Below are 27938 nucleotides of genomic sequence, written 5' to 3' on the forward strand. Positions count from 1 at the left end.
TATTGCCATCGACGAAGCCATATAAGTTTAGGGTTCATCCCTTAGGAGAATTCAGGAATATTCGATACCCAACTCAGCCACAACCCGATTGTTAAGTAGGTGAACGCCTCGCGGTAACAACAGGAACTTGAACAATGATTCTAATGGAAAAATATATCTAACGGTGGGCGACGAAAGTAACTTGAGGAGTTCCTTGGACCGTTGGATCAGCTGAACCGCTAAGTGTCGAAATGACACAGTTAACTGAAGAATCATCTTCAAATATGCTGCTACCTGACATAGTCACACTTTTAAAAATAAGGATCAGTGCATTTTTCCCGAAAAAAAGAAAAAGGATCAGCGCAAATCAAATGCAGAGTCCAGAAGCTGCTGGTGTCTTCTCCACAAGACCACAATACGGGACCAACCCAATTCCGGCCCAACCGACGAACACAGTCCAGTGACCTCGGGTCTTCACGGGAAGACGAGAGAAATCTCCAGAAGCGTGCTTTCTCCTTCTCCGCCGTATCATCCCTAGCTCTCTACTATAAATTCTCCCCCGTGCCGCTCGACAGGATATACTCCCAGAAAGAGCCGAATATTCGTAGGAGAGGACGAGCTCGCCTGCTCACTTTATCTCCGTGCGCTCGTTTGTATCGGGATCCCAGCACATGGTTGTATGGACAGTAATTAGGCTCCAGGAAAATACCGTGTTGACCCCACAGCGCACGGCCGTGCCGTTTGGTCGGGATGACGGACGGCGCCAGATCACATCCAGTACCCACCGCACAGGAAAGGTCCGCCGTCATGTGCCGTACAGTACCGTCTGCCACTGGCCACGGCCACTCCGACCGAACAGAAGATTGTCGAGCTGTGCACCAAGAGGCTGCTGCTATGATTAAAAACTTGATGCACCGATTTGACAAGATTTCGTTAGGTACATTATGTGCAGGCAAGAATTCATCACACAACCTTGCTACAAAATAGCTAAAGCATGGCAATCCGAGACATAACTTAATACAGATGCAGCAAAATTATTCGGTCATCTTAATATAGCCATAACATAACCTGCAAAAAATATATATATATACAACCATAACATGCTAACAACAAATCCAGCAGCTCCCATGATCTGCAATGATCTCTTTTGAACTGTGAAACTGATCATACCTGAGAAAAATAACAAATTTTTGTGCTCTGAATCTTGTAACATTGCATGCTCATAAACATGAACAAACTACTCCCTCCGTTCCTAAATATAAGTTTTTTTAGTGGTTTCAAATGAACTACAACATACGGATGTATGTAGACATATTTTAGAATATAGATTCTCTAATTTTGCTTCGTATGTAGTCCCTTATTGAAATCTCTAAAAAGACTTATATTTAGGAATGGAGGGAGTAGTAGATATATTTTCACAACTAGGAAATTAGAGCAAAGAAGACAAGAGCGTTTCCTCCAAAAAAATTGTAATCTGCCTAATGATAATGATTTCATTGAAAACATGTAGACTATGTTGACGAGCCTGGCACACACAACATCTAATTAGAAAAATCTTCTATACAAACAGATCACTTGGCTTTGACTAGAATAGTTCTATACTGGCTGGCTGGTTGGACAAGCATGCCCATCAGTCAAAACTCAAAACCATTCAAGCAAAATTGACATGTATTCTGTCTGGAGTAGCAATGTGAAATATGATAAAGCTATGTCAGGGAAATTAGGAAGAACGTAAAAAAAGGAAAAGCAGGAACAAAAAATTAGATCCTTTTTACTGTCTTTCTTTGAGCAGTGAGAAATGACCAAAAAGTATGTTTTTTAGCACAGAAGAACCATCATATGAACAAATAATGTATATATGAGCAGTATTTTTTGCTTAATCTTTTTTTTTTCAATTGGGTTTCAATGGAAACAAAGTCATTTGTTGTAATACACTCGCGACACCGATTGCCAGTGATTGGCTTCTTTTCCCGCTGACACGTGCTTACGTATAATGTATACAGGTTTAGGAAAAATCCTAGCTTACAAGACAAAATCGAATTGTAAAATTGGACGTACCACTAGTAGCTCACATTGTAAATCAGCAGCCTTATCACTGCCAGGCACTCACATCGCAAGATCGAGTACTTCTTCGGCTTCCCCTGCCAAAAATATAAAAGAGTCCACATGAAACACGCCAACTATGTCGGCCTACCAGGAAATGTCTAGAAGACGAACATGACACTCACACCAATTTCAAAGCGCGATCCCATTATGCTCGCGTCTGTGCGTTTGGTCCCAAATGGACAGACCGCACGGCCCAATGCGCGACCCCATCATTACTTTTTGTCTATTTCACGTCTGGTCCGCTTCATTTCCTGCTCAAACATCCACCGGCTTTGCGTCCACACGGACGACGAACGGACGCCGACGCGCTCGCTCAGCGTTCGCTTCGAGCCCGTGTGGCAGCTACGCACCTACCATCCACCACACACATTTACCGCGCACATGTGGGCAGCCCTACTTGGCAGCCATCCCGGTCGAGCAGTCGTCGTCCTTTTTAATGTGAAGGTCGTGGACCGATGGAGTCCACACTTCCACTTCCCCGGTGATGCGTGCCTCCTCGTAGCCCGACAGCCAAACCCTAGCCCACCGCTCCTCTACCTCCCCACCAGCGACAATGGTGGGCCGCTGGTTTCCCGGCCGCAAGACGAGGCACGACCACAAGGCCAGGTCCTTGTCTGGCGGCGTCGCCGCTTCCCCACTCCACCTCCGGCCTGGCAGGGGCCGCCATCCCACCTCTGGCAGCCACCTTCATACGTCGACCTCACCGGCGACGACGATGATGAGTAGACGGCGGCTACGGAAGGCGACGAAAGCCCTTATCTAGTTTCTTTTTACATGTTTTTGTTTATATTAATGTGCGGAACTTGGATAATGGGACGTTTTAATGTTTATATTAATGTTTTCGAGTTGTTTTCAATGTTTATTTGGTTTTTTGGGGTTTTAAATTCACGTCATAAAAACGGTCAGTTTGGGGTGCGGTCGGCCCGTTGGGCGCACCGCAGGCCCTTATTTTTTTTAATGTTTTTGTTTATATTAATGTGCTGAAGTTGGGTAATGTGGACGTTTTAATGTTTTCGAGTTATTTTTGATGTTTATTTGGGTTTTTTGGGGGTTTAAATTCACGTATGAAAAAACGGATAGTTTGGGGTGCGATCGGCCCATTGGGCGCACCGCAGGCCCTTATCTAGTTTGTTTTTAATATTTTTGTTTATATTAATGTGCTGAATTTGGGTAATGCGGACGTTTTAATGTTTTGAGTTATTTTCAATGTTTATTTGGGTTTTGGGGTTTAAATTCACGTATAAAAAACGGATAGTTTAGGGTGCGGTCGGCTCGTTGGGCGCACCGACGACCGCTCAACCGCAAGTGGACGACGATGTCCGTTTTCCTGCCAAAACGGACGAAAAACGAACGAAACGAACGTCCGTTTGGGTCGTGCGTTGGAGTTGGCCTCACTCAGCAAACACATATCACTTTCTGCATTTATTTCCTCCTCTCCGTATAGCCTGCTCTTCCCGTACCTGATGCCGGATCCAAGCACCCACGAGCACAGGTTGTAGAAATCGTGCAGCATCCTCTGAATGTTCTGCCAGTGCAGGGGGTTCGATCTGGGGGTGCTCTGCCACTCGGAATCTGCACTCACAGCAGTTCAATGTATGTTCAGAAAATTGACGTTAGCTGCATCAGAAATTCAGAAAGTACGAGCCGCAGCTTCCTTCGCACACGCGTCCACCGAGCAGCTGTCATCCGTCGGGGCCCCTGTTTCTTCATCGCCACCATTGCCGCGCACACGGCCGCCTCACCGCAATCGCCGTCAATCGACGGCACTGGGAACCTGCTCACCAACAATAACCTATCAACCCACGGAGCCAATCCGAGCATACAGCCTAGGCCAGTGGGAAATCAAGTCGAAAATCTTACCTATCGACCCGATCTGATAGGAACTCGAAGCCTCCCGTCATCCTGCCCGCTGACTTCATTTGCTGGAATTTTTCCTGGGCGTCGTCTCTGTTCGAGTCCACGCAGGAGGGCGGGGACAGCGGTGCCTACAACCCCATCCTCGCAAGCGGACGGCCGGCACCGTTGCCTGTTGACTGTTCGGAGTTCGCCGCCGACAATCTGATGTTCCCGCAAACGCCGTTCAGGTCTACTCGGAGCCTGGCCGTCGGTCGCCCAACTCACCAATGTTGAACTGGCCTACTGCATCTAGCAGACCTAGAGCGGGCTGTGCCGGTGGCGCGTAGTCACCACCTGCTAACGCCCGCACTGGGAACCTAGCCAACGGGAGAACGCTCCCTGAGATTCATGATCCACCGTCAATGGAAATCAAACGAGGGCAATAAGCATACCGATCGACTGGATCTGCTAAGAACTCAAACCCATCCCCCACCGTCTCCACCGTCAACCCTCTCAAGCCGCGCACCGAAACCGGAGGAATAGTTTCTTAGAATAGCAGGTACCCTTCTCGTTGGAGCCCAGTTGCCGCTTGCCAGTACTATATTTCCTTATTTTTTCCACCTCAAACGCGGTTTGTGAAAGCCGGTAAACGGAGCTCCGGTTATCTTGTACGGACGGGCCATCATCACCCAGTTACGTCCTCCGTCAACACGTCAGGCGGACCCATTCCTGTACATGCGGCAGTATTTCTACCATCCATAAATGCAGATGAAACGTGAGGCTGCACCATTGGTCCATATAACGGGAGTAGGCGAGCTCGTGCGCTCTTTCGCCACTCTCCAGAAAGAGCACCGATCAAAGAGCTCCCAGAAATCAATCGATCACCCTTCCGCTTCCAACACCAGCCAAATCGTCGATTCCTTCCACCAGCATCTCGAATCCCCACCGATACGACCGACAATGTCGCTGATCCGTCGCAGCAACGTGTTCGACCCCTTCTCCCTCGACTTCTTCGACCCCTTCGACGGCTTCCCTTTCGGCTCCGGCAGCAACAGCAGCGGCAGCCTCGTCCCGCGCACCTCCTCGGACACGGCGGCCTTCGCGGGCGCGCGCATCGACTGGAAGGAGACGCCCGAGGCGCACGTGTTCAAGGCGGACGTGCCGGGACTGAAGAAGGAGGAGGTGAAGGTGGAGGTGGAGGACGGCAACATCCTCCAGATCAGCGGCGAGCGGAACAAGGAGCAGGAGGAGAAGACCGACACCTGGCATCGCGTGGAGCGCAGCAGCGGCAAGTTCCTGCGCAGGTTCCGGCTCCCGGAGAACGCCAAGGCGGAGCAGGTGAAGGCGTCCATGGAGAACGGCGTGCTCACCGTCACCGTGCCCAAGGAGGAGGCCAAGAAGCCCGAGGTCAAGTCCATCCAGATCTCCGGCTAGAGCGATGAAATGGGATGTAGAGCAGTGGTGTGGAGTCTCCCCCCGGTCGTCGTGATGAAATAAAATCAAGAAGAGTCCGGCCGTCTGTGCGTGCGAATGGTCCAATGTTGCAGTCAGTGTTTTGAGTCTCTCGTGTCAGTGTTTTGAGTCCGGTTTGTTGTTGTTTGTTCATCAGTCTGTACTGGCTCTGTACTCCATCAGCAACTGAGTAAATTCATTACCTTCTCTGCTAATTTGTGAATGGCCGTGCGGATCGTAGAATGTTCCTAACTCTCACAATTGAACTCGGAATGAACACTGAACATTACAGTGACGCTGATTTTAGTCGGAGCTTAGGCGCCTCGGTGTCTTGTCAGCCATGTCTTGCCCGAGCTATGTTTTTTGCGCCAGCGTTCCGTATTCAATAGGGCCGCGGACTTCCGGTCCAGCAGCTAGCCTGGCCCAAGTTCGCTCGTGCCTCCGCCGGCGCCGTCACCGTGCGCCGCGGCCCCATCCGCGTCAGGCGCCGGGCACCCCGCGTACGGTATGCACCTTACAGGCCCTCGGCGACGGTTCCATTGCCCCCGCTGGCCTGGTTGGGCTAGCGAGACTTCTCGTCGTGCCCCCACCGTTCCAGACCGCCGCCGGCCTCCCCTGTCTGGCCACATCATACATCTCCCGCCTCGTCGCCGTCAGCTGCATATGCGGGGAACCGCGAGACGAGGTCGCCGAGGAGATCTCGGCTCCGTTCTCCTCATTCGCGATGCAACCGGGCGGTGGGCGTTGGCATGTCCACCGCGCCCGCAAGGTGTTCGGCGCATTGCGCGACCGCGCCCTCGACGAGAGCCCACTGGCGTCAGCGCACTCATGAACACGTGTGATTCAGCTAATCACGTCTACTTGCTCCTTGTGCTGTCGTGCATTTACCAGGGACGGGAATTTCAGAAGCTGGAATCCGGAAGATTGTTCCAATAGGTGGAGGAAGATACAGGCAGAGCCCCTCCTCTCTACCTGCTTCTCTCTAATGCGTGTATGAACCTTATGCAGTGGTTAATCGTCTTGTTGGGATGCAGATGAAGCAGCTGGAAGCCACACAGAGGATCTCTTCCTGCGTTCATCCAGCTTAGTGCTCCCACCTCTAGTTCCGTACCTAAATGGTTTGATTTTGAATGTGCTCCATCTGTTTCACCGTGACAATTTTCATCTCATGGTAGCTATCCATTGACGTAATCAAGACTGCAATTCACTTTTCCCACTGTTGCTTTTGCTTTTAGAACTTGGGAGGAAAAGATGAAATTGGCTATAACATTTCTTTCATACATGTTATTCTCTTCATCTCATTAACATAAATTCCATTCTAGCTCCATGAACACACCATTGTAGAGCCTTTACTTTGCTACTGATGCAACTTCAGAGCAAATAGCACCTTACACCAGGTAGTTTGCAACTTGTGTCACCATAGTAGGTTATGTAAGAGTTTTCACTCCGCATCATGTTCTGCTCAGTAATATTGCACTTCGCACCATGTCCGGCAAAAAAACATGTTTGTGTTTTTTTGGAAAAGATTAACATGAGCATATGAACTTGGGAAACTGAATTTTCATGTATCTGCAAGACATCTAGTTTAGACTGGAGTCGTTATATGAATCACTTAGTTTGAGTTCTGTGCATTACCGATTCGTTTAAATAAGATGGTAAAACAAATTGTAAAATGGGAGAGTTAATGCTGTAACTTTTTAGCTTTAAGTAACCGCTTTTATGAGGTTCTTCTATCCCCTACATTTATTTTGGACTCTTATGTCCATGTACATGTCGAGAACATGACAGTTGGGTGCATTTAATATTAATCTTACTATAATTTTCTATCCAGAAGGGGAGCCTTGGCGCAGTGGTAAAGCTGCTGCCTTGTGACCATGAGGTCATGGGTTCAAGTCCTGGAAACAGCCTCTTACAGAAATGTAGGGAAAGGCTGCGTACTATAGACCCAAAGTGGTCGGACCCTTCCCTGGACCCTGCGCAAGCGGGAGCTACATGCACCAGGTTGCCCTTTTTTTATAATTTTCTATCCAAAATCATCTTCACAAAATGTCTAAGATATCTTCACAAGATGGTGACAAGCACATACCATGTGTTCATGTGGACTAAGAATTAGACCTTTGTTCACTGACAAGCACATACCATGTAAACTAAGTTATGTTCAGCTTGTTTCTTAATTAAAATGTGTTTGTGCTTAACTTTATTTACATGTGCATGTCTAATAAATTCCATTCCATTCCAGGTACACCTCAAAGATGTACTAAAACTATGAAAGGGGTACAAGTCAACCATAAAACTCATAATAGGAGTTAACTACCATATTTGTGCATGCCTAATAAATTCGGTTATGTTTCAGGTACATCTTAAGGTGTACTCCCTCTGACCCCATTTACATGGTGCACATATGTTCTGAGGTCCAACTTTGACTAACAAAACTTGGGCTCTGTGTTACAACAATTACACCATTCAATCCATATTAAGAGTAATTTCCAATGGTATAATTTTTATGATATTTAATTAGCATATCATAGATTAAAAAAATGATGGTCAAAGTTTAATCATGATGAGGGTGCGATGTAAATAGAGACGCATGGAATACTAAAACGCTGAAAGGGGTAGAAGTCAACCAAAACTCATATGTCTCGCTTACATAAGAATGGCAGTGCTTCAATTATTTAGTTTCGAAGAGAAATCCTTTTCCTGGTGCATGCTTCATGACAAAAGAAAGTGGACTATTTATGAGTGATTTTCTTCAGGTAAAATAGGGTAGTTAAATCTTGCCACATAGGACTACCAACTAGTCAGCAATTCACTATGTGCACAAGAACTGGTCAAGTTTACTGTCTGGGACTCGCCGGCCTCCCCTACAGTTTTCAGATCGAAAAGAGATCTGGTCAGAGTGAGAATTAGGTGGTAGGATTGGCCCAACTAAGAAGAGGGGTCTAGACTCCTCCTTCAGTTGTAATCTCTCCTGAAAAGATGCTTCAATTATCTAACTGTACAAGAAATATCGTTCATGATCTTCGCATTTTGCATGTTCAAGATATGCAAAGCTACCGCTGCAAAGAAAGACTTCTATGAAGAACCGGTGCTGCTCTACATTGAGAACTTAAAATCGTTTTTATAGAGACAGTCTTATTGATCACTGGTTTTTCAGTCACCCAGCCACCACCAACTGGCTTCATCAACTGAACTGGGTGGACTAGTTGGGCTCAGTGGTGGAGCGACATGGGCTAGAATAACCATGGGTGTGCAAGACACTTGATAACAATTTTTATGTGGAACCTGGTGTTTAGTAGGTATGCTGCATGTATAGGTATACGTGGGCTACAAAAAATGAGAACTTCACCCATGTGTTCTTGGTACGTTCTTTAGAGCTTGCAATCTCATATGCTAGCCCAATCTGCATTGCCAACCCAAATTTCCAGGTTCCAACGGTCTAGCACTCACTGTTGATGCTTACGGCATGTCTTCATAGCCACACCTTGTCGAACTTTGCCAGAGGTATGGCAGTTCGGAAGGGTACTGTTTATTTTTACTGCTACAACCGTGGTATGCCACACTTCCTTTGCAGCATACCTCACTTGTTATAATCTCTTCGGAGTACCTACCTATCATGGCTATGTGCGGGGGCCCCGGGAACCCTAGTTACTCATAGGTCGATGTGGTCATCATACGTTTTTTATGGTATACCTCCTCATAGTTTAGGACTACCCATCAACATCTTTTATACTTGTCATAGTTAGTAGATAAAGCGTGGCAAAGTCAGCATGTGCAAAGTTTGGCTAGGTGTGGCTATGAACCAAATATTCCCTAAGCATTAATGGTCCCCTGGACAAACGTAATCCCCAACTTAGAATATGACAGTTACTCTCCCTGCCTTCATCTGCATCAAGGAGACAATGCGGCACCAACTACAACCCACCTCAGCAGAATCATTGTCTACTATGTGTAACCATCTTTGAGCGGTAAGAGCGACCTCGTGTGACTTGCCCCACTTTGGGTGTGGGTGCAGCATCGTTCCTGCACATCTTCTCTCGTTCCGCAATGGACAGGTAGAAGGAACAACCCCCTTTGCCTCCCGAATGAGTTGCGCTTGAGCACCTTGCCCAGGGAAGTTGGCGGCTTCAAGGTAGAGGCAGCCGGCAGGGGTTCCTTCAATAGGAAGTGTGTAATTTGAGCTACTGAACTTATCTACTCCTCTGTATCAAAATATAAGACGTTTTTTGATACTTACCTTGTATCAAAAAACGTCTTATATTTTGATACAGAGGGAGTATTGTATATCTTCAATTTTTCTTTTGGACAATGCTATTAACTCTATAGCTATGATTTTTTAACGACCAGCAGTAGGAATTCCTACTGCGTATATTTATGTATTTCTGTGAAGCATGTTACATATTTCCAGCATTCATTGGCAAATTGGCAGTGGAAGGAAAGGTGACCTCTGGTTTCAGTTGTGCTTGCTCACGAATAGTCAGGTAGGAAAAGTTTTTCCTCTGAATAATCTCTCTTGTGTTCAGCCTGTAATGTAAAAGCAGCAAGAAGAAAACCTTAAGCTTCTTTTGGCAACATGATTTCCAATCACTCAAATACTAGTAATGCCTCGGAAACTTAAGCTATCTGCTATCTAAATACTGAACTGCCACCTGTGCTATGTATTCTCTAATATTGAACTTCATAATGTTCAATTATTGTCTTGTTGCTACCCTGCCTTGGCAATTTTTTGCAAGTTTGACCATTGTTTGACACTTGTTTGTTGTTAGCTGTTGCTACATGGAAAAGGGAGCTTGGGGTCCAGATCAATGCTTCAAACCTGCAAAGGTGATGTACTGATGTGTTGCTTCATTATTAATTTAATGGTATTCACACTGTACGCTTATTAACATTCTATCCTTTTGGAGTTTTGAGTTTGAATAGGGCATCAGCAATTCAGCATTAGATGTTGGCGACTTGGAGGTTTGGAGCTGCTTCGGTATGATCAGGGAAAGAGGGCAGCAAGGTAATCTGCTGTCCTAGCAACCACACATATTTGTTAGTGACTAAAGAAATAGTAAAAGGTACCCCCACATTGGTGCATTTTTAACATGCCGAATTTACGTATCAGTATCGGCCTGATAATGATACTACACGTATCCGTATCGGTGCTGCATAGGGTAACACGGTCTCTTGGCCCATAAAACTGAATACGCTTCAGATGTAGAGAAGTCAGGTGTTGTCCAAGAATAGGTCTGTGAGGACTAGTTAATGGATCGAGCTCCATTCATGGCGAAATTCGAATTACAGAGGAGGATTTCGGAGGAGGGAGGTCTTCGCTTATAAGTCACGCACGCCACACACCCACTAACAGTTTTGCCAGCCGCCACCGAATCCTATCTATTCCCAGGTATAACTACACACGCAGATTTGGGCCCACTCCGGCCCAGCAAGCCGAGCGGGTAAGCGAGGCTGCCTCTTGGGCCGTGCTTCTGTTTGAACTCCTTGGTGCTCGCCCTGGTCGCTGACAATCCCTCCTCCGTTAGACACGGCTTGACCCCAAGCCGGTGCCCGGGGAAACTTTAGCTGTAGTGTAATCTTGTCTTCCCACGTTGCCATATCCACTGGCGAAGCATTTCATTTGACTAGGACTTGGACGATGGAATCGGAGCCTCGATGAACCACCCGTTGCTGCAAAACTTGCTCTGGAAACTGGAGCTGATCGTCAGGTGCAAGCATCCTCTTGAGCAGCGACACATGAAACACGGGGTGTACTTTGCTTGCTGGCGACAGGTCCAATCGGCAAGCCCCTTCACCAACGCGCTCAACAATCTTGAACGGCCCATAAAACTTGAACGCCAGCTTATGGTTTGCTCTTGGTGCCACTGACGACTGGAGGTAGGGTTGAAGCTTGAGGAATACCTTGTCGCCCACTTCAAAGTCGCAAAAAAAAGAAGATGCGATCAGAACGATGTTTATCAGCTTGGATCTTCATACGTTGTTGGGCACGGAGCAAATGTTGTTTAGCTGAATCCATGACCACAGTGTGGTCAATAAGCCACTGTTGCAGATCAGAGGACTAAATAGCATCGTCAACTGACAGACCAAAATGACGCTGGCAATGCCTATACATGATCTCAAATGGTGTTTTACCCGTAGCTGAGTGCCAATTGGTGTTATACCAGAATTAACACAGTGGAATCCATTTTGCCCAACGAGACGGATGCCCACTGACAAAACAGCGCAAGAAGCACTCCACTTGCTGATTGACGCGTTCAGTTTGCCCCTCGGACTGGGGATGGCGAGCAGAACTCATTCGAAGCAGTATGCCAGATTTTTGGAACAGCTCACTCCAGAACTTGCTTGTAAAAATCCGATCACGGTCAGAAACAATGGAGAGGGGCATACCATGCAGTTTGTAGACAGAGTTCAGAAATGCATCAGCCACAGTCTCAGCCAAAAATGGGTGATGCAGAGGAATAAAATGCCCGTACTTGGAGAGCTTGTCAATGATCACCAACAAACAGTTGTAACGATCAGATGGAGGCAGGCCCTCAACAAAAGTCCATCGTGACCATCTCCCAAGGTAAGGAGGGTTGAAGCAAACCTGGGTTGGAATCCTTTTGGGTTTGTCCTGTTGGCAAATTAGACAACGCTGCACGTAGGATTTGATGAATCCTCTTATCCCCTTCCAACGAAACAGCTGCCTGATGTGTCTGTAAGTTACAGTGAAGCCAGAATGGCCACCCAAGGGACTGTCATGGAAAGCAGCACAAACCTTGCTGTGGAGAGTTGGATCACAGCCAAGCCAGACATAATTTCCTTGCCTGAGAACCCCAGCTTCAAGAGAAAATTTGTCACTGGATACAGGATACACTGACAGGCGTTGCAGTAAGTCGGAAGCAAATGGGTCATGCACATAACTCTGAAGAACTTCCTCGAGCCAAGCAGGTTGTGCAGAAGAGATGTGCTGTAGTTATGGCAATGTGTCACTGGCACTAGAGGGTCTCCTGGACAGAGAGTCAGCAGCACTATTTTCCACACCTTTCTTATATTCAATGGAATACTGCAGCCCCAACAGTTTAGTTAGTGCTTTTTTGCTGCCACCTGGTATGTAATCTTTGCTCAGACAGACAAGCTAAACTGCGTTGGTCAGTTCTGATGACAAATTCAGATAGTTGTAAGTACTTGTTCAACTGCTCAAAGAATTGCTAAGTATTCTTTTTCATAAACTGACAGTGTGATTCCTGGGCCCAAGGGCTCTACTGACATAAGCAATGGGGTGTCCCTCCGGCATAAGCACTGCTCCAATTCTGACATCACTGGCATCAGTTTCCACAATAAATTTCTTGGAGAAATTTGGCAGTGCCAGAACAGGAGTGAAACCAAAGCTTGCTTCAGTAGCACAAATGCTTGTTGTTCATTGTGTGTCCAATGAAATGGTACCCCCTTCTTCAAAAAATTTGTCAATGGCTTTCTCAACATGCCATAATGGGAAATAAATTTCCTATAATAACCAGCAAGGCCCAAAAATCCTCTCACTTCCTTGGCAGACACAGGTACTGGCCATTCCTTGATAGCAGATATCTTAGAGGGGTCAGTAGCCATTCCTTGTCCATTGATTATGTGTCCCAGATATCCAATTTGAGTCTGCAAAAGCACATTTAGATAGTTTAACTTGCCATTAATGTTTGAGCAATAACTGCAACACTTCTGCCAAATACTGCAAATGTTGTGCATAAGAAGCACTAAAAACTAAGATATCGTCAAAGAAGACCAAAGCATATTTCCTGAGGCAGGGTGCCAAAGTATCATTCATAGCAAAATTGAAGGTATTGGGTCCTCCAGTGAGGCCAAATGATAGTACCAGGAATTCAAAATGACCAATGTGAGCTTGGAATGCAGTTTTGTGTTCTTCTCCTGGGCCAGTCTGATCTGGTGGTAGCCAGCTCTAAGATCCAACTTTGAAAACCAACTGGAGCCTGCCAGCTCATCTAGTAACTCATCAATAACAGGAATAGGATATTTGCTCTTAACTGTAATAGCATTCAGTTTTCTGTAATCAAACACATGCCTCCCAAGTCTTGTCCTTCTTTTGCACAAGGATCATTGGAGAAGAAAAAACACTGTTGCTTTTTTTTCTTCGAGAAAACGCAAAAGACCTTTGCGTTTCTTTTCATTGAAAAGGTGGGGGGATTGTTACAGTCGTCCTAGGACGGTTAAACAACAGATGAATACAATGCTCAATGCACATCCCATGAGGGGGGCAGGACTACTCTAAGACCTGTAGCTCCTGCTTTGGCCCAGGAGCCGGCCTCCTCCTTAATCCGATCTACCAGAGTGCCTAGGGAGGGCGTCGCGTTGTTGAATACACAGCTATTCCTATGCTTCCAGACCAACCAAGGTACGAGTAGTGCCGCAGATTGCAGGGCCTGGCGTTGGGCGTGCGGAGTGCCGTCCCTGGCGTGCTGCCACCAATCCATGAGAGAAGCTTCCTGGTTGGGGGTTGGCGCCGGTATGCGTAGCCATGCAAGAGTCTCGTGCCATGCTTGCCTGGAGAAGGGGCAGTGGAGCATGAGGTGTTGCATCGTTTCAGGCTCTTGGACGCAAAGCAGGCAGCGCGGATGGTGCTGCAGTCCGTGGCGGGCCAGCCAGTCAGCAGTCCAACATCGATCCAAGTCGGCGAGCCAATGGAAGAATTTGACCTGAGGGGGGGCCCAAGCCTTCCAGATCAGCTTCCAAGAGTAGGACTGTAGGGATCCCTGGAAGGTGGCCTCGTAGCAAGACCGCGCTGTGTATGTGCCACTCGCCGTCCACTTCCATATCAGGCGATCAGGGGCGTTGTGGAGGGTGACCTGCTGCGTGAGCTACCAAAGTTGCAGGTACTGACCAATCTCATGGATGCCAAGGACGCCTTGGATGTCTCGGGCCCAGGTGTTGCCGTTGAGACCTTCGGCCACCGTTCTCACTTTGTGTCGGCGCTTGTTGATGCATTTGTATAGCAGCGGCATGAGCTCGCCAACCGAGCGCTTGTTGAGCCATCGATCCTCCCAGAACAGGGCGTTCATGCCATTGCCGATGGACATGTATGTGGAGGCGAAGAACAAGGCGCGCTCGCTGCTTGAGAACTAGAGGTCCAAGCCCTGCCAGGCGCGCTCCACGTCTGTGCGCGAGAGCCAAAGCCTCCTCAGTCTAAGCGCGAGGCCAGTCCACTCCAGGTCATGGACCTCGAGGCCGCCCAGCACGAGGGGGTGACTGATACGACGCCAGTTAACGTGGCAGTGCCCGCCGTTGGCGGCGGCTCGTCCGGCCCAGAGGAAGCCACACTGGATCTTCGCGAGCTGCTGCAGCGTCTTCTTCGGGGGGGGGGGGGGGGGCGAAAGCGAGCAGCTGGTGCACCGGGATGGCGCAGAGGACGGACTTGACCAGGGCCAGCCTGCCGGCCTGGTTCATCAACCACGCTTTCCAGGTGGGTAGGTGTCCAGTGACCTTGTCAACGAGGGGCTGCAGCTGTCCCGCGGAAGGGCGACACACCGTCAGAGGTATGCCGAGGTAGGTGACCGGGAGCTCGGCAGTAGCACATCCCAAGCTGGCAATGGTCTCGTGGGTGGTCTGGTCTCCGTGCAGGACGGTGGCGGAGCTCTTGGTGTAGTTCACCTTGAGGCCCGACGCTCTTCCGAACAGGTCAAGGATTTCCTTGAAGACGGTCACGTCGCTCTCTGTGGCGTGGCAGAAGAGCATGACGTTGTCGGCGTATAGAGATATAGCCGGAATCAGATGACGCGGGTGCAGCGGCCTGAGGATGCCGGTCTCGTGGGCGCACGAAAATCAGCCGGCCTAGTGTGTCGACCGTGAGCACGAACAGCTGTGGGGACAAGGAGTCGCCCTGTCGCAGCCCTTCCTTGTGCCATATCGAAGGTCCTGGCATGCCGTTAAGCATGACCCGGGAAGCACTGTTGCTTGGCCTGATCACTCCAGATGCAAGCATTTCTTGGACTTGCTTCTCCATTTCATCTTTCAGAGCAGGGGCAATTCTATAGGGCCTGCTGGAAACAGGTTGGGCTCCAGGGACCAAAGGAATTGTATGGTCATACTTTCTTCTTGGAGGAAGGCCAGTGGGAGCTTCAAAGACATGAGCAAATTTGGCCTGTAACTCTTGAATTTCACAAGGTAGTTCAGACATGGTTGTATTTTCAGTCACCAACAATGCTGACAGCTCTACTAGTGCATACACTTGAGGAATAGCATCCTGGCCCAACAATGTTAAGTTGCCTCTAACTGAAATGACAACCAGTTTTCAGCCCAGTCAACCCACTCGGACTCTGGGCAGCTAACCAATCCAGGCCTAAGATGCCATCATAGGATCCCAAACGAAAAACTCTGAAACTACTGGTAAACTCATGTCCAGCACAAGACCAAAGTCCATCCGCAACTGCTGAGTTCAAGGGACCAAACTGCCATTGGCTACCTTAACCATACTTACTGGCATTTGGGTAACACCCTGGAGAGCAACTGCTACAGTGCAGTCCAAAAACGAGTGTGTGCTGCCTGAATCTACCAGGAAAACCAGCGACTGACCTTGCAGACGAACTCTCAGTTTCATGGTGGTTGCTGCCGGATCGAAGATGTCACCCATGGTCGCTGCAGAAATACAGATAGCATTAGCTTCGACAGCAACTGTCTCTTCAGTGTCACTATTTTTGTTGGGCATGCTCTGAACATAATCAAGCATCTCTTGCACTACATGTACTTGGACCTCCTGCTTGCAACGGTGATCACGAGCCCATCTCTCTCCACATATGAAACACAACCCTTTAAATTTTTTGTAAGCACGCAAGGCAGCCCATCGACCGTCTGCCCTGGGCAGCCTGAGGCTGGTCTGTCGTTTTCCTTTCCTTTAGAGCTTTGCTAACTGATGATCTGGAGCTGGAGGGAACAGAACGCTTGACCCCTGAAATGCACTGCCCGGATGTACTGCATTCTCACCAAGTTCTTCTGACAGCAGAGCTAATGCATAAGCAGAGGGGGGTTGTTGAATTCCTACCAGCAAACGCACTGACGGTATCAATCCTTCCATAAACCTGGTTGCATAATGGACTGTATTTGGATTTGTCTCATAGGTAGTAAGCTGATCATATAGTTCAGAGAAACGTTCAACATATTCCTCAACTGAACTGGTCTGACGAATATTGAACATCTGGTGCAAGAGATTCTGGTGTTTGTTTCTGCCAAACCTGGATTGCAGAAGAGTGCAGAATTCTGTCCAGTTTACTTGAGGAGCCCGACGCTAGACAGACTCCAACCAACGTGCTGCTGTGCCCTCAAACTGAGCTGAGGCGAATGAAATCCATTGGTTCTGCGGGGTGTTCCAAAGCTTGAAGTAATCTTCGCACGCGTGTACCATAGCTTTGGGTTGGATCCATCAAATCGCGGCAGCTCGATTCGAGGACCGTACACCAGAGCATCAGATGGGTGTGGTCGCAAAAATTCTGGTGCCTGAATCAGCCGTGACAAATTGGAATCCGACTGCATACCTCTAGCTGGTGGAGGCACGTACTTGGGAGCAGCGCTTTTGTGCTCCACTTCGCCATGGAACCCCTCTGATCCTCCTGATCCATTGCTTGCTGGCGTGCTCTTGGTCGATGCAGGTGGTGCTCACGGAGACGATGGCGCGGTGGGGAATGTCGCGTTGCTTTGATCTGCCCCGAATTCACCGCGGAGCTCGTCCAAGTCGACGCCGATGGCGAGCTTGACGTCGTCGATGCGGCCCGAAAGCTGATCCAGCTTGCTGTTGAGCTTGGCGAGGGCCGTGACCATCTCCTCGGAACGCTCTGCCGTGCTCTTGGTGAAGGCGGCATCGAAATCGGCACGGAGAAGCTCGTAGATCGCCTTGGTTTTGGGGAAATTTTATCCATGGCTTCGACGCGGCGGCGAGCAGCAAACCTGGTATGGCGGTGGTGGACGGGAAAACCCAGGGCGTGTGGTGGCTCTGATACCAGATTGTGAGGACTAGTTCACGGATCGAGCTCCATTCATTGCGGAACTCGAATTATAGAGGAGGATTTCGGACGGGAAAATCCAGGGCTTGGGTGGCTCTGGCCCCAGGTATACTGCTTCTTCAAAATGCCCGCTCTCCTTAACCAGACATCAGCTCTCCCCACAGAGTACACTGTGCTAATGATATCTTATATTCTAGAGGTGCCCCAGCCATTTGAAAGTACTTTTCTGCTTGCATATCTACCCTGCTGGATTAGTGCCATCGAACTGAGGGAATTCCATCCTAGGGCTCTTGGTCATGGATTTGAGGAACTGAGCTCGCATATCGCTTTCAAATGCTTTGGGATAGTCTTCCCACTGGAGACGGTTCCCCTGCTGTTGTATTTGATTGAAAGCAGGCACCCTAGTAGTCCTTGTGGGCGCTATTGGTGAGCCCTGAACAGAGGGTCTATCTTGAAATTGTAGCGGTACAAGCTCCGGTGGAGCTGATCGTCTGTCAGTCTGGATAGGAGGCAGTTCGTTGCCTGTTAACAGTGCAAACTGCCTAGTTTTCTCTTGCTCCATCAACAATCTCTTAAGTTCTTCAGTGAGAGGACGCTGCTGTTCGTCCCCCCCTTCCTTCTGAATTTCCTCAACTTCTGGGGATTTTTCCTGATGTGGCTCTTGCGCGTGTGCCGTTGAAGGAGGAACCACCGATGTGGATGGGGCTGCTGCACTGAGACTTTTGAGCACTTCTGTGATCATTGTGAGCTGTCCCCCAAGTGCTGCTACTGCTGCTTGCACCCTGGAAATCACCTGTGTCATCACATCCTGCTTGAAGTTGGTAGCCTGGATGTCCTCTTGCAACCCTGTGGTCTCTTCCGCAGCAAATCCACCTCCTCTCACAACCCTGTGGTCTCTTCCTGATTGGCCGCAACATCCTCCTTGAGATGCAGCAGTTCTGCCAGATCCATCTCGTCCACGCTTTGCTTCGAACACCCCATAACTGGCCGGAGTGGAGAGGAATTTTACGACCGCACATGTCGGCAACCTGAACCACACGGACAGATCCTGCCGCCGCCGACACGAACGCCACCCTACAGCACCACCGGTACGTGAACGTGGGATTTCACCACCTAGACAGTGTGTCCCGGCAACCAGTTCCGCCTCACGAGCTGCAGTCGAATTTCTACCGCCTCCAACGCCACCAAGCACCGCCTCGAACGCCCCCCAAACACCGCCCCCAACGCCCACAATCACCGCCGCGGCCGGAAACCAGGGTGGGAGAAGGGAGGGAAAAAAAATCAGCGCGTCACCGCGCGATCTCGCCGCCGAGGAAACGCCTGGCTCATGATACCAATTTGTCACGCCCTGGATGGGATTGGGAAAGTAGTTCAGGGTAAGAACTAGGGTTTGAGAGGAATTGGGGATCTAATCAGCCAAAGCCGAGAGGAATTCTCCATTAAAGTGTACTGTAGCAGTATAGTTGTGAAGTATAAAGTGTTTTGATCAAAATGATAATAGCATACCCACGCAGGGGCTCATCTGGCTCTTATATAGCCATGACAACTAGTGAAGTGATACAGTAACTTAAACACTAGTGACTCGGTGAAATAAGGCGAGCACCGCGAGCCGTTGGATCCTTTCCTGGCGTTGCATCCTAGCCATCGGATAACTGAGTAAATAGGTGTGACACCTGACAGCCTCCGATATACAAGGACCAAGCCCTGGTCCTAGGGTTACCCCTTCCGCCGCAATCCCTTCCCGTACCTCTCTCTCTCTCTCCCGTCTCCATCCAACTGCGCGTCTCTCCCTACCTCTCCATCTTCTCTCCCCTCCGTCCGCCCCTTTAGCCCAATATCTCTGATGGCAGGTATGCATTTTTGTTTAATTACTTCCATGTTAGTTCTGTACATTCCCGTTGCGGTGCTGCCATACATGGCATTTTTTCTCTAGTAATTGTGTATTATGATTTGGGGGAAGTTTGCCCATTTGGACATAGTTGGCATAATTACCGAAGTGATCAGCCTGATTGTGATGTCCCACTAAGAGAGGAAGGGGAAATCACAGTTTGGCAGGATAAATTGCAGCAAGGGATGAGAAGAACAGAGAACAAGCGAGAGAACAGAGAGCAGGTGAGTGTTTTGGTCATAGCCATACAGGGACAGCGACTCAGCCCAAATAACTCACACGCGCACACTCACAGCGGGACCTCTGGTCCATACACCCAGTCCACACTGGGCACCTTCTTGCGGGTCACTCCTGTAGTTCATCTCTCTGGCAGGTGGTCCCCTTCGATTCTGTATCCCAGTCGTCTTCGACATCCTGTACTGGTATCTCTTGGTCTGCCTTTGTCACTGTCATCTCTGCATGCATAGGTGGTGTAGGCGTGACACTAGCCCCCGCTTGAGCAAGATCATCATCCCAAGTTGGTGCCTCTGGAAAACGTTGCTTGAGAGTGCAGTAATCCTCCCAGGTAGAGCAATCTGCTGGCAAATGTGACCATTGTACCAGAATTTCCTTTCTAACCAACCGGCGTTGAAGGATGGCGAACGGAGTAGAGCCCGAGGAAGGAACCAGCAGGTGAGCTGACAGATCAGTGAAAACCGGAGTGTAGTTTGGTGTAAAAGGCTTCAGTTGAGAGACGTGGAATACAGGATGCACTTGGGCTCCCTCAGGAAGTTCCAATTCGTATGCCGCAGCGCTAATGTGTTGCACAATCTGTAGGGACCAAAGAACTTGAAGGAGAGCTTAGGGCATGGACGATTAACCACAGATTTCTGTGCATAAGGTTGCAGTTTTAGGAGCACCTGGTCACCCACGGAGAATTCGCGGTCAGTCCTGTTCTTGTCAGTGTATGCCTGAAGATGTTCTCGGAGCAACTCAGTATGGTCCTGCTGATCCATCACCAGTTCATGCGCTGACGAGTCCTCTGCAAGGGTAATATTTGGCAATCTCCAAAATTTGGTTCCATCCCATATAGTGCCTTGAATGGTGAACGCCCAATGGCAGAGTGGTAACAAGAGTTGTACCAAAACTTGGCCATTGCTAGCCGACAATGTCAGTGTTCTCGACGATCTTGCACAGCACAATGTAAGTAATGTTCCACACATTGATTCGCCCATTCACTTTGTCCATCTGTCTGCGGGTGGTACGGGGAAATGTAGTTCAGTTTGCTGCCAACGGCTGTGAGCAGAGCCCTCCAAAAATTACTGGTGAAGATGCGATCACGGTCAGACAGAATGGATAATGGCACACCATGCAAACGAACCACCATCTCCAGGAAGGTTTTGGCAACAGATGCAGCAGTGAACGGATGCTTTAACGGAATGAAATGCGCGTACTTTGTCAGGTGGTCCACGACGACCAGTATGACATTGTAGCCATCTGACATTGGCAGACCTTCAATAAAATCCATCGTGAGGTCTTGCCAAGTTCCTTTGGGTGGTGGCAGTGGTTGTAGCAGGCCAGCTGGCTTAGTGTGCTCATGCTTTGATTGTTGACAAGTCTGGCAATGCTTGACAAAATTTCCACTGCCAGTTCAGACCCGGCCAGTAGAATAGCCTGCGAACTCGTTGATAGGTTGCGTTGGTGCCTGAGTGGCCACCAACTGCGCTGTCATGTAGTGATGAGATCAGCTTGGTCTGCAGAGCTAAATTAGCACCAATCATCAGACGCCCTTTGTACTTGATGATACCCTGTTCCAAACTGAATCAACGATCATTGGGAGATTTCACAGTCAATTCTTGCAGCAATTCAGTACTGTCCTGGTCATTGTCATATGGCAATAACACTTCCTGTAGCCAATCTGGGCGACAAGTTGAGAGGCCATCCAGGATTAACAAATGTCCCACTCTTGACAACGAATCCGCGGCACTATTGTCCACCCCTCATTTGTATTTGAAACTGAACTGCAGCCCCACATGTTTTGCCATGGCTTAGCGCTGAAGATCTGAACTCAGCTGCTGTTCAGTCAGACTACACAAGCTCTTATGATCTGTATAGATGACAGACGGAACGGCCCTCTTTGTAAACATTGCCTCCACTTATCGCAGTCATAATTACTGCGAGAAATTTCTTCTCGTAGATGGATAATTTATAAGCGATGGGGTGCCCATTCTGCATCAGCACAGTGCCCACCCTTGTTGCGCAAGTGTCTGTTTCAATGGCGAATGGCAGCTTGAAATTTGGCAATGCGAAGACTGGGGTATGGGTCAGTCAGCAGATGTGTCAGGGGTTTCGTGATGATACCATAATTCTGAACAAACTTGTGATAGTAGCCTATATTAATCTCAGAAACCCTTGCAATTCTGTAGCATTGGTTGATATGGGTCATTTCTTCATTATGGCTGTTTCCTCCGGATCCGTAGCCACACCATTGTCTGAAATAATATGGCCAAGATACTGAATGATGCCCCGATGGAGCACTTGGACAGTTTTGCAAAGAACTTGTTTGCACGGAGCTGCTCGGGCACACAGCGTAGGTGTTCCAGATGAGTTTCCCATGATGGCCTGTACACCAGGATGTCGTCCAAGAACACTATCACAAATTTGGGAAAGGAGCAAAGGCTGAGTTCATGATGCCCTAGAACGTTGCTGGTACATTCGCAAGAAAAGACTGAGTTCATGATGCCCTAGAATGTTGTTAGTACATTCGCAAGACCGAAGGGCATCACACGGAATTGAAAATGCCTGTGGTGGTGCGTTTTGAAAGCTGTCTTTGGTTCATCTTTAGGGCGTATTCGAATCTGATGATGGCCTGCACAAAGATCTAGGTTTCAAAGAAAAACCTGGTGCCTGCGAGCTCATCGAGTAATTCGTCCACCACTTTTACAGAGTTGAGACGCGTGTAGTCTATGCAGAAACGCCAAGTATCGTCTTTCTTTTTGACGAGGAGGACAGGAGACACAAATGGGCTCATACTAGCAGTTACAACTCAAGACTTGATCATTGCAGTCACTTGACGCTCTATCTCATCCTTCTGTAAAGGCGAATAGCGATAAGGTTGAGTTGATAGGTCTAGCCGCAGGCTCAAGTGTAATGGCATCATCCAGTGATTGCTGGGGTGGTGGCTCCTGGGGCTCACATCAGAGAAATCCTGCAACAACGCTTTCAGATCACGGGGCAGGTGTGACTTAGTTGACAACTGATCACTACCAGAAAGGACTCAACAATCCCCATTGTCCACACATCATTGCCAGATAGCCATTTAGTTCACAATTGATCTCAGTTTCATAGGAAAAGCCGCCCCCACGCGTCGCCCTCTGGCGCACGGGGGAAACCTTAACCGCGCCGCTGGCCTCCTCTCCCCACTCCTCCCCCGCTTCGCCGCCGTCGGAGGGGACACCGGGGAAGCACACGTGTTCCCCAGGGAAGGTGGCGGCGGGGCGTCCTCGTCGTTTCGCCATTGCCCCGTGCAAATCTCGCGGCGGCCGGTGGTGCGCGGCGGTGGTCCGCCGGTGGCTGGCGCCTGCTGCCCGTGGGGCGGCATCCCTCACGGCGGCGGGGCTGCCCCTGAACGGCGCTTGGTGGTGGCCACTTGGTGGCGTGTGGGCGGGCCGGATCTAGGCTTTGGGTCTGCTTCCCCGTCGTGGCAGCGCTTGCCGCTGCTCTCGGCCATGGGGCGTGGTCGCGGACGGGCCTAGCACCGGTGGTGCTGGCCAGGACGCACGCTGGAAGCGCCCTACTTCGTCTCGCTGGCCAGTGGTGGTGGTCATCTTCTTCGTCGGAGGTGGCCGGCCAGAGGCTTGGTGATCGGATCTCGAGATCCATCATCTAGTCCCGGCTACGAGTTGGGGAGACATGGTTGCCGATGAAAACCAAGCCAACGGCAGGCGATGGCATCGTTATACGCCGTTACCTTGATGGAGGCATCGCCGTGTAACTACTGTTGACCCACTCGTGCTGCTCCGGGGGAAACCCTAGGATCTTGGGTTCCAGATCGGACGATGGCGGCACTGCGGTGTCGTTTCTCTCTTGGGAGCATCGTTTGTGGAGCAGCGCTGGAAGACAGAGGCAGGAGGTGGAGCGGCTTCGTCTTGCACGGAGCTTCGGTGGAGATGTCAAGTCATGCTTGACCGACAGGTGCTACGCTTTGTCATGCCTGGTCGGCAGGTGCTACGCACGAGAGATCTTCCAAAGACTTCAAGCTGTGTCGGCTGGTGGTACTTGGCAGCATGGTGCTGAGGTGAATCAGTGGCGACCGCGACGTGCTCAGCTGTTTGCGCGCAGGGAGGTGGTGCCGTTGGGCGCCATGGTGGCGTCAACGACAGCTAGACCGAGCAAGGTTGATGCGTCAGTACAGCTCTGAAGATGGAGCGGTGGCAGTTGGCGGCGGCGGCCTCTGAGCCGGACCAATGTGTGCCCCAGACCCGGCAAGTGGCTAGGTTGGGGCCTCAGGTCTTAGATGTTAGGTTTGACTGCGAGGTCTGTGGTATTAGGCCCGGACTATCAGCATCCCTTCATCAACTGGGTAGGAGTAGCGACAAATGTTGCCTAGACGGTGGCTTCAAAGTTACTGTTGTATTTCTTTGTACTCCCTCCGTCACGGTTTAGAAGGCGCGCTTGGAAATTCTCTGGGACCTAGGTGGTTATCTATTGGTTGTGAGATGGGCTAAAAAATAGCATTCACACTACGCATGCATATAGAAATAGTATATCGGAGTATTAATTAGCTACTAGAAATAAATGCAATGCGCCCTAAACCTTGTCTATTGTGGAAACGCACGCAAATTTAACTTTGCCTTCTAAACTGTGACGGAGGGAGTAAGGTCTTTTATGAATAATTAATAAAGTGGCTGCATGCATCGCCCAAAACTGGTGGTGTTCCACACTTGCCAATCAGTACTTGTTTTATCCGCAGGTTCTATGAATATTTCCTGCGCAAAATGCTCTACGCTCTTTTTACTCAAGGTTAACTTTGCCCTCCTTGACCAACTCAGATAGTTCTTGCTCTCTTCTAACGTCAGTTCATTTGGCATGACCTCTAGCTTCAAACTTGCGTGTTCCCAGTGATGCTTTTGAACCCATTATCTCCATTGCCATAAGATTCTGCAGCAAACTTCTTATATCGCCTTTCGTAACCAGTGTGGATTCACCCTGACCCTCCTTCTCCAGCTTATCTTGTGCTGCCTTCCTTGCAGCCTCGGCATCAGCCCCAACGGTACCCATTTCTGCTGAACACAAAACAAGAACTCCCCAGCTGCTCAGCAGCAATGAGACTCCTTTCTTTTCCACTCCGCAGCTGTCGTTTTCCTCCCCTAGATCACTACCGCGAGCAGCATTCTAACCCTGCACAGCCGGTTGTGCCACCAGCCGTCTCCCCACCAGCTGGGCTCGATCCCAGCAGCCATGCCAGCTGCACGAGCCGCACAGCAGCAGTTCTCCACCTCCACACGCAGCTGGAACCCCCCCCCCCCCCCCCCCCAAAAAAACAGCACTGCTCCACAGCTGCCGGCCGCTGCCGCCTCTCTCGTAATGCCTAGCTCCGACCATATTAAGATTGGGCGGAGTTTTCTCTCGTGTGTCTCCCCCTGGACACCCTCTTCTTTTTATAACTCTTTTCGCTTTAGTCTCTGTACAACAAGATTATTACTCTCTCTCTCTCTCTCCCTCTCCCTCCCTCTCCCTCCCTCTCCCTCTCTCTCTCTTCTCTCTCTCTAGTTGTCTATCCTTGCTACTGTGTTTTCGTACCATGATCAAAACATCAACACTTTAGTTTTCTTATAGTTTGCAATTCTATGTCGTTCATATAAATTCCAATTTTCTCTTGTCTTTATTCTTTTGTTCTAAGCAGGAACCAAAGCTGCCATGGAGAAGGACTATAGTGTGGTAAAAACATCTCCTCGTGAATAGCTCTTTCACATTACATATTATGAATTTACTGGGTACATGCTAGAAAGATAATCTTCTACCTTTCCCCTTGTGTTTCCCTAAACTATCATTGTAATGTATCATCCCAGTTCAAACTTTGCATGAGTAAATGTTAACTGATTATTATTCGAATGAAACAATTTCAAAAGGAAAGGTTCAGTACTGACTAGATTTTGATAAATATTGATGGTGTTAGGAAATAACCATCAATCAACCTTTCTTCAAGGTACATTTGTTTTTTGCACGGCAATGTTGATTTGTTTAGTTTAGCCGCTCAGATTTTTGTTTTGTTTCATACTTGTACCACTACAATTCTTCTTGTTTTAATATGTATAACTAAAATGACATGCTTGTGCAGGATGATTATATTTGTGCTATTTGTGATGAGGGTGGCGACTTGATATGGTAGGCATACTCTATTTGTCTAGTCTTTTTCATAATGTAGGGTATCTTTTATTTTTGTTCTTCTCAGGTTAATCTATGGTATTTTGAAGAGTTATATGCCACTAGTTCACATATAAATACATAGATCGGTTGAATTTTTTTTGTATTTTTTCATGTACCATGTAAAAGGATTGATAATTTTAGTTCATTTATTTTGAATGGAGCTATTTGCTCATGTCATGTGTAAGGGGCTGTTTAGATTGCTGCCCACAGCCACCCGTCCAAAATATTGGTCGTTGACCAGGCTGGTGAGGTCGTTTGGATGAGCCCCGATATTTTGGCTCGCCCAGCCCACCGCAGCGCTACTAGTGTATATCTGCGCCAACTTTTTGGTGAAGCTCGGCGCCGAAATCGCTCGCCAATTATTGGCGTGCCCTCCGTTGGCGGGTCTGGCTCTGTCAAAAACCAAACAGCCCCTAAATATTTCCTCCATGTTCAGAGTTGCCATCACGGCTCTAGATTGCCATTTGTCATTCTGTATACTATTTGAGTAGCCTGATTGCGTAACATTGTAGCTTGCATTGCATGAACTCTACAAGGCTCTTGTTCTCGAAAGAAGTTTTGTATCCAGGGGGCCTGCGTGCTCCCTGACTGAAGAAGGGTTGACACATATTCTTAACTTAATTCATTGTAGTTGTGATGGTGACTGTGGGAGGTCGTTCCACCCAACCAAACCTACTGGTGAAGCTTCTCATTGCGACACTCTTGGTCTGAGTGAAGAACAACTGGTGCTAATCCTTTACCAAATTATTCAGTTTTATTCTTGTTTCAGTATGTCCGGTATTGGCATCTAACTTTTCATACATATCATATTATATAGGAACTACCTGAGTTTCTGTGCGAAAATTGTGAGTCTAAGAAGCACCAGTGCTTTGTTTGCGGAGAGTTGGGATCTTCAGACCAAGGAGGAGACGAACAGGTGTGTCTGAAAAAACATGTATTTGTACTTTGTATTTTCTGAGATATATTATATTCTGTTTGTGATGGAACTGTTACTTGATTTACTGATTTCTTAATTCTCTATGTCACTGAGAATAATGAGAAAAAACAGTGGAGTTCTTTGAAGCTAAAGTATTGTGATTCTGTAGATGTAGGAGCCAAGGCAACAACTATGAGTGGTACTTGATTTTGATTGCATATAGGCTCTAAAATATTCAAGATCTTTTTGCATATGCAGTTGCTCGTCAGGATAGATCAGATTCCTTTAGTTTTCCAACTTTTTGTTTTACATTTTTGTCAGGTCATCATACAATGCAATAAGAGGGGCTGTAAGCGCTTTTACCACCCTTATTGTCTTCCATTGGATATCAATAAAATACCTGAGGATGCATGCCCTATGCATGAATGTTACTCGTGCAAGAAAAAAAATGCAACTTCGGAGGATAACAAAATGACAGGAAAAACAAAGGGAAAGGAAACGTGCAGGAAAAAACATGCAACATCGGAGGGTAATAAAACAAGAGGACAATCAAAGGGAAGGGGAACATGGGAAATGAACTTGGTGCTATGCAGGCGCTGCCCCAAAGCATTTCATCGGAAGTGCTTGCCAAGGTATGATTTATGTATCGGATAGCTCGTGTTGATATTGTGTGCTTTGATGTATCTTCTTTCATTGACCCTTTGTGTTTGTATTGTAGGGAAATGTTTGGTGGTGAAGGCAACATACAAAGGATATGGGAGACTGCGGGAGGGACTGTGTTCTATTGCGGGTAATTTTTGCCGTCGTCCTTTCGCCATTCTCTGTGTCTGTCTGTTTTAGTTTCAGAGTTTGTGACAAGTGCAAAATCTTTGCAGGGATCATGAGATGGTAGAAAATCTCAGAAGTGCAAAGAGGAATCATATTAAGTTTCGAGAAGAAAAACCTAAAGGTGCGGCTGAAAACCAAAGTGTCGAGGATGGGAACAAGTGAAGTGTTCCTGTTGCGAAAAATATGGCCGGACCTGTGGTGGCTTCCCTCCATGATTTATCTCCCAACATGTTGGAGAAAGGAAGCCTGTCTTGGGCTCTCGGCGAATTGCAGAGAGAGTGAACTGAAAGCCTTGGCGTCGTCTATGACAGATAACATTATCTGCAGTCCTGCAACATTCATGTGTTTGATGTGGTTTTGTGTCCGGTGACAGTGAAACCGTATTGGTTGTGGGGGTGTGTCGTGACATTGTTATTTCTTACATTGCCAGAATTTGGACATCAATCAGGTTGTGTGAACCGCGATTAAGACGACGCAGATGCGAATCATCATGATAGAAATGTGCTGGCATGTCACCGGCAGGGGTCTTTCCTCCCTTGCCCTTATCTGGTTG

The 27938-nt window shown here is 48.4% G+C and overlaps 2 protein-coding genes across 3 annotated transcripts; both read left to right on the plus strand.

Annotated features, from left to right (window-relative positions):
• The first annotated feature begins 4701 nt into the window (after positions 1-4701).
• Positions 4702-5588, plus strand: LOC123085392 (17.9 kDa class I heat shock protein). Its single transcript, XM_044507023.1, has one exon. It carries the CDS (start codon positions 4882-4884, stop codon positions 5353-5355), a length of 474 nt encoding a protein of 157 aa, XP_044362958.1. The 5' UTR covers positions 4702-4881; the 3' UTR covers positions 5356-5588.
• Positions 5589-6407: 819 nt separating this feature from the next.
• LOC123085391 (protein ENHANCED DOWNY MILDEW 2) lies at positions 6408-27930 on the plus strand. Of its 2 annotated transcripts, XM_044507020.1 has the most exons (10): positions 6408-9851; positions 10137-10194; positions 10291-10372; positions 25118-25152; positions 25553-25599; positions 26273-26366; positions 26459-26557; positions 26879-27189; positions 27276-27347; positions 27433-27930. In XM_044507020.1, exons 1-10 carry the CDS (start codon positions 9745-9747, stop codon positions 27545-27547), a joined length of 1020 nt encoding a protein of 339 aa, XP_044362955.1. In that variant the 5' UTR covers positions 6408-9744; the 3' UTR covers positions 27548-27930. The 2 variants fall into 2 exon arrangements, with proteins under 2 accessions (XP_044362955.1, XP_044362956.1); XM_044507021.1 differs by lacking the exons at positions 6408-9851; positions 10137-10194; positions 10291-10372 and adding an exon at positions 18730-19195.
• The last annotated feature ends 8 nt before the right edge of the window (positions 27931-27938 follow it).

Source organism: Triticum aestivum, chromosome 4A (assembly GCF_018294505.1).
Source record: "Triticum aestivum cultivar Chinese Spring chromosome 4A, IWGSC CS RefSeq v2.1, whole genome shotgun sequence".
In the NCBI taxonomy this organism is placed as follows: domain Eukaryota; kingdom Viridiplantae; phylum Streptophyta; class Magnoliopsida; order Poales; family Poaceae; genus Triticum; species Triticum aestivum.

Coding starts and splice junctions, on each gene's coding strand:
- LOC123085391 (XM_044507020.1), top strand. CDS start 9,745: ATGTATTTCTGTGAAGCATGTTACATATTTCCAGCATTCATTGGCAAA. Junction 25,153..25,552: donor TGGAGAAGGACTATAGTGTG/GTAAAAACATCT, acceptor ATGCTTGTGCAG/GATGATTATATTTGTGCTAT. Junction 26,558..26,878: donor ACCAAGGAGGAGACGAACAG/GTGTGTCTGAAA, acceptor CATTTTTGTCAG/GTCATCATACAATGCAATAA.
- LOC123085392 (XM_044507023.1), top strand. CDS start 4,882: ATGTCGCTGATCCGTCGCAGCAACGTGTTCGACCCCTTCTCCCTCGAC.